The 6,941-nt window shown below is 38.1% G+C and overlaps 1 protein-coding gene across 1 annotated transcript; it reads left to right on the top strand.

Moving 5' to 3' along the window:
• The first annotated feature begins 255 nt into the window (after positions 1 to 255).
• On the top strand, positions 256 to 3,947 carry rhob (ras homolog family member B). The gene has a single exon (XM_015369779.1). It carries the CDS (start codon positions 404 to 406, stop codon positions 1,025 to 1,027), a length of 624 nt encoding a protein of 207 aa, XP_015225265.1. The 5' UTR covers positions 256 to 403; the 3' UTR covers positions 1,028 to 3,947.
• Positions 3,948 to 6,941: the final 2,994 nt, after the last annotated feature.

Raw genomic sequence — 6,941 nt, 5'->3', positions numbered from 1 at the left:
AACACAACTTAAGTGGGAAGATCCCAAAGCTTCTCATGATAATGTATACAGAAGAAAGATTTTAATGATTACTATAACATAACTAAGCTAAAAGAGAATTTAATGCAATATATAGTTCGGTCACATGGTTGGGACATATGATGGCCTCTGGCCCTCCCCTCCTCAGTAGAAACCAATGATATCCAGTCACCCAACCCTCTACAAACTATGATCTCACTCCCTCATTTCCGATTGGATTGTTATATTTAGGAAACCAGCCCAGCTTTATAAACTGAAGGCCTAGGATTTTCCCAAACATTGTAGAGTTTGGAGAGAAAACCACCCGGCAGAAAAAGCTTGATCGGTCTCCTGACAGTTTCTAATCAGGACCGAAGCGAGAAAGGAGCCCAGATCTGTGTTTTGTATGCCACGATTAAAGAAAGCCAAAGAAGAGACCCAGATGGCTGTCCTACGGAAGAAGCTGGTGGTAGTCGGGGACGGCGCCTGCGGGAAAACTTGTCTACTGATAGTTTTCAGCAAAGACGAGTTCCCTGAAGTCTACGTCCCCACAGTGTTTGAGACCTACGTGGCCGACATAGAAGTAGACAACCAGCAAGTGCAGCTGGCGCTGTGGGACACAGCTGGACAGGAGGACTATGACCGACTGCGCCCTCTCTCCTACCCGGACACTGATGTCATCCTCATCTGCTTCTCCGTGGACAGCCCGGACTCTCTAGAGAACATATCCGAAAAGTGGGTCCCCGAGGTCAGGCACTTTTGTCCGAACGTGCCGATCATCTTGGTTGCCAATAAGAAAGATCTGCGCAACGACGAGAACACCAAGAACGAGCTGTCTCGGATGAAGCTAGAGCCGGTGAAGGCGGAGGAAGGCCGGGCTATGGCCGCGCGCATCGGCGCATACGACTACTTGGAGTGCTCCGCCAGAACCAAAGAGGGCATCTGGGAGGTCTTCGAAACGGCGACACGGGCAACCCTCCAGAAACGCTCCACCACGGGGGATATTTGCAAATGCTGTGTGATGCTGTGATTGAACCGTGGGTTTCAGGGCCTTAGAAGATACAAGACGGTTCCTGCGTGGGGTCTGTGTTTGGACATGTTGAAGCAAAACCAGTGGCCACCTCTTTGTTCGGACACTTGCATGTGGGTGTGCGTAAAGTACCGGTTAAAGCTTCTCCTCTTGATCACATGATGCCCATTGCCTGAAAAACAAAGGATAAACAATGTTAGAAATTGCTCCATTTTATTTGGAGAAATGTCTCCTCCAGTCATTTGAATGAGGCCTTACTTGAGGCATGCTTTTAAACTGACATTTTTTTTGTGCATCAAAGTATTTTTTTAACAGGTACCTTTTTAACTAAACTTTTACACTTTGTAAAAAGAACCAAAGCTGAAAATGTTGCACTCTAATTTAAGTCTAAATTGTGTTCAACCACAAACCTGTCCCAGGATTGTAATATTGTAAATCATCTTGATCATACATTAAGCATTCTTATGATGTTATGTTTAGTGTTTTTAATTTAACTATAATTTTGTTTGAGGTAACAGGTATATATTATAATTTGAACACTACCTTTGTTTTGGTTGAAAACTGGTGGTTTTCTTATTGGGTGGTTGCCCAGGGTGGCAGTAGAAAGTGGGGATACACAAGCAAATTATTATTATTTTTTTTTCTTCATCTTTGGTTGATTGCGTGTAGGTTGCTTAGGTAGACTTTAACGAGATTTGTGAAGGATTGCACTGCATCTTATCTGCTCCAAGAGTTAGACAATTTCCTGCATTTTGAAGTGACCAAGGAGTCAACCTTTACACGTCCCCCTAGTTTTATAATTATTTCTTATGATGTTCAGTATTAAGGGAAATACTATTATATTATTATTTCATTATGGATGGTCATATTGACCAGTTTTTGTTTGGCGTGGTTCAGTTGAAATTCTCACAGTGGGAACACAGATTAAACAAACATGTTTACACACAATCAAATGGTTTTCCTTTTAAATTTTAATTTGCTCAAATAGATTTTTTTTTTCCTGGCACTATAAAGCCAGAGGAAACCCAACTTACTTTGGCACTTTTTCTGAAATCCTATTGAAGAGTTCAGATGACATGAATGGTATTAAAAAAAAAAACAACAACAACTTTTTTTGTTTTCCCATAACTTTTTAATATGTTGATTTTTAGGATTGCTTTGTATGCAACAGTGTTACCTCACAACTTAATAAAAAATCTTTTCGAGCATATGTAGTAAAAGGAGCCAGCGTTTTCAAACCTTACAGGTCATCCTGCCCCTCCGTTGATTTGGCTATTTCGTCCCTTTCTACTTCCGTTTGGTACCTGTCTGATGAAACCAATGCTTATTACTATATCACTCTGTGCTGTTAAGCATTTTTTCCTTTATTGAACAAAATTTTCTTAAATGTACATCATTTTATAATGAAATATTTTTGAAGGACTTCATATCCCCCATATTTCCACCTATTGCTCTTTGACTTTCCAGTTCCACTTACCTGAAATATGACAGATTCTGACAGATCAAAATACCACAGAGTGACATTTTTAGAGTAAAGCTACTTTAATTTCAAATAACTACATTTCATTATGGTTAACTATAATGGACTGTTAAAAAAATAATAGAGCTTGAAAATATGTTGAATTCAATTGGAAACATAAAACACTAAAATCTCTAAGATGCTGTATTTGGAAGATGGTAGTTAAGACAGTTTCAAGCATTTACTATGTTTGCTAAAGATAAGAATAGCTCATTGTTGGCTCTTATGCTCACAACTCTTGGTACCTTGGATACTGAATGTTAGGAAACTGGATCTGATGCGGGGAGGGGCAAGAAAGAAGAAGAAACGGAAGGTTTCCTAATATAGTGAATTGCAAATTTAAATAGTTTACATCATAAAAAGTACTACAGATCCCCCAGGGAGGTTTGAGTTGCCTCAGTGTTTTAGTGCAACATATTACAGCAAACAGCTCTAAGCTGTTCCTGGAAAAAAAGAAAAAGGGCCGAAATGACCAGCACCCACCCATTTTGCAGTTTTTTTAAAGCGCTAATCATATTGTCATGTTTACAGTAAAATCTTCCGAGTTTTAGTCATATTGACTAGTTGGTGTATATATTATTCTGTAACCTTACGTCACAAACAAAATCATTAAAAGCAGTATTTTGTGTTAAAACAAACTTTACACATTAGGAGTTTGTGTTTTTCCTAGACAGGTAACTATAACATTAATTATAACACAATTCTGTACACAGATTTCAAATTAAATGTGAATTAATGAACCCGCTGTAACATGTAAACTCCATCAGCAAATTTTTGTCACTAAATGTTTTTACGTTTCGACCAAGAATGTACTTTTGAACTTACTTGATGAAAAACATAGGGGATATAACTTAATGTATTTAAGTGAGCCTTCACAGATTGTGCAACAAGCAAAGTTCATCTGTTGCTTCATGTATTGTGTAACTGTCCCCTTGTATGGTTTTGGGAGTGCTTGTACAAATAAAAGCAATGCATACATTACTGACACTGTTGCTGCCCTGTTGAGTCAGGAATTTTCTGTTCATGTTTTCATTTAGGAGGGAGGAGTTTGTGAAAGACATCTTTTTTTTGTTGCTAAGAAATAATCAACATACTCTGGGGCGTAAAACAGTGAAGGTTTTACGAAACTACCCTGAGTTCCAAGGGTGTAAAAGTCACATTCCCTGCTTTCTTCAGTTGCTGGGCTTTCTGCTGACCTACACGACAGGACTGCTTTGTGCTGGACTGATTAATTTTCCCAAACTGGCCCCCCTCCCTCTCATTTACAGCAATGTTTCATAGTGTCTTTATCTCCTTTGTTTGTGCCCAAAAGTGAAGTAGAACAAAGATGAATGTGCTAGATTGTTTATTTTCATGTTTTTTAGTATTAGATACAGGAAGAATGAAAAACTCAATAAAATGCTAAACATATACAATTCACTTTCTAATTAGTTTGATTTCTTTGTAAAATGTCCCTCACAACCAGATGAACACTCCTTTTATTATTTCTATCAAAACATATAAATACATTTGTGACATATTTATCCTTTCTGATATATTCTAACTATTTCTGGTTAAGGATAGTTGCTTATTTAAACATTGCAAATCTCACGTAGGAAAATGAAGAACACTTTCAACTTTGTCAGCAAAATTATTTTTATATTTACTGGTTATACACCCTACATAATTTACATAACAAGCAGATATGACTGAGAGTTAAACTATTATATTTTTATATTTCTTATCCCATTACAATCCATGTTAAATGTATTTTGGAGGAATTTAGCTTTTATAAAGTAGTAGAAATGATTATTCTTGTATTTAACTTTTCTTTATTGTTCCTAGCAGCCTTAGAAACGACACAGTGTAATTTTTCCTCTCTCTTTCATAGGATAAAGTATGAATGTCACTACTGCTATTTTAGACTTGACTAAATTTAGACCTGAGCACAGAGGGGAGTAAAGGACAAATGTCTGTAGTGTAACACAGACTTTGTTCATGATATTTAATGAAACACTTTGAATTTTTGTTTTGTTTTATCCAACCAACAAAATGGAACTTTACAACAAAATCTCCATACTACTTTAAAGCCTTTTTCTTTTATTTAGACACATTACAACCACAAACCTAAATGTGATTTCAATAAGCTGTTATACCATCAGCCAACAAAGAGCACCACACGTTTGGGAAGTGGAAGGAAAATGACATATGGCTTTCTGAACCTACACAGTTCATTGCAATGACAGCTGCAAGGGCTGTGTGTTTTTCATCATTAGACTAAAGGTTATGCCCACTGTTTTTGTTTTTTTTTGTTTTTATAAATTCAGATTATTATTTATTATTATTATTATTACTTTCTAATTTTGGGGATTTTTCAAGTTTGTAACACTTGTGTAGGCTTTGATATGAACCTTTTTCATTGTAGCTCTGGCTGTATGCTTTGGGTCAAATATCCTGCTGGAAGTTCAATTTTTTGACTTTTTCAGCCTCCAACATTGTTGTTTTCACTGGAATGACCCTTTTTTCAGCTCCACCCATCTTGTCATCAACTCTGACTATTAGATGATATGTTCAGGGTGATGTGTAATGGTTATTTTAAGATAAATATGTAATTCTGAATGTGGGTTCTGTTTTGATATGTTTTGACTGCAAGACTCATATTTGTCCGGTCATCAGATTCTCCCACCTAAGCTCTGGATCTCCAAAGCTTCTCCAGCCGGCATTCTGATGAAATTAAAAAGAGAGATCAATTTCTCCTATCTATCTTCACTCAATTGGCTTTCTGTGAAATCCAAATAGAATTAAAAAACTTCCTTCTCACATATAAAGCACTAAATAACCAAGCTTTGTCTTGTATCAGGGGTCTGATTCTTCCTTATGTTCCTAAGCGAGCACTCCACTCTCATTCTGCAGGTGAATTAGTGGTTCCTAGAATTTCTAAAAGTAGAATAGGAGGCAGATCTTTAAGTTATCAGGCTCCTGTCTTGTCCAGCTACCAGTTTTAGTCCATTAGACAGACACTCTTGTCTACTTTTAAGAGTAGGCTTACAGCCTTCTTTTTAGATAAAGCTTATAGTTAAAAAAAAAAGAGTGATGTTTGCTTAGTAACTGGGTGAGTAGAGAGGTAGGTGGAGGAAGAACGTACACAGCCTGATCCAGTGTGGGAGAATTTCAGTCCGAGCACATTTCTCCTTGGCTCTACCTTGGCCCTACTGTGGATGTACCTTTCTTATACCTCTTCCAAAATTGTTAAGTTATCCTGAGCCATTTTGAAAATGTAAATCCCTTTATTTTCCCACAATGGGGAAATTCGTTTTCTGCATTTTGACCCATCCCATTGGGGAGCAATGGGCTGCCATTGGGAGGCGCCGGGGGAGCAGTGTTGGGTTAAGGGTTTTGCTCAGGAACCCAGAGTGGAGGCTGTGGGGAACTGGGTACTTGCAAAACTCATAGCACAAGCGCGCTGCTCTAACCTACTAAGCCAACACTCCCTTCTATATTTTTGCTGCTATATGTTTAGGCTGCTGGATCACATAAGGAACACTTTTCCTTATTCTGCTTCATTCTATATCTATTCTCCTAGTCTGCAGTATTTGTTCCACTTACAACCTTTTGTTCTCTCTGCTTATTCCTGCCATAGTAGCTTCATCTGGTCTGTTCCTTTTTAGCTGTGCTGCTGCCATGAACAATTCTGTTTATGGATATTTAAGCTTGGCCGGTTCTCATTGTAGTCCTGTTTCCTTTGATGTAACCAACTGTATGTATTTTCTTTCATCCTCTGACAAGAGAAATGGCTCAGAGCTCATCTGCCTGGCTGTGTGTTTCCTGGACCAGCCCGCCTGTGGAGCTGGTTAACAGTTACCTTATCTTTGCTTTTCTCTATGTCTGCTTCTGTCTTCTTGAACCCCAGTCGGCCTCGGCAGATGGTCACTTACACTGAACCTGATTCTGCTGGAAGGTTTCTTCTTGTTAAAAGGGAGTTTTCCTTCTCCACTATCGGATCATGCATACTTGGTGTGAGGGATTGCTGAAGAGTCAACGACAAAAGGCAGTGAAAATCATTGCTGCAAGCTCATTTAAGAAGGAGCATGTCTTGCAAGTCAATAACTGGATGCAATCGACTGGTTTTCTTAACCAATCTGACTATTGTGAAGTCTGTAATGTACATTGATATGACATGTGTTGTGTATTTGAGCCATATAAATAAAATTAACTAAATTGAACTGGTTGGAACCAGTGTTGTTTTCTTCAACAATGACAAAATTATTTTGTTGACGCTCCTTTTTTTTAATGACGAGATAAGCATAGATCTTCGATTACAAAAACATGCTGAGTAATAGGTGTAAGTTTTCGTCAATGAGACGAGACTAAATAAAAACGTAAGCGGGTCGTTGGTCAGACGTTTAAAGCTTGGCA

The sequence above is a fragment of the Cyprinodon variegatus genome, unplaced genomic scaffold, assembly GCF_000732505.1.
Source record: "Cyprinodon variegatus isolate N-32 unplaced genomic scaffold, C_variegatus-1.0 Scaffold38, whole genome shotgun sequence".
Lineage (NCBI taxonomy): Eukaryota > Metazoa > Chordata > Actinopteri > Cyprinodontiformes > Cyprinodontidae > Cyprinodon > Cyprinodon variegatus.
The sequence above is the reverse complement of the archived record's forward strand: the minus strand, read 5'-3'. Positions and strand labels throughout refer to the sequence as shown.

Coding starts and splice junctions, on each gene's coding strand:
- rhob (XM_015369779.1), top strand. CDS start 404: ATGCCACGATTAAAGAAAGCCAAAGAAGAGACCCAGATGGCTGTCCTA.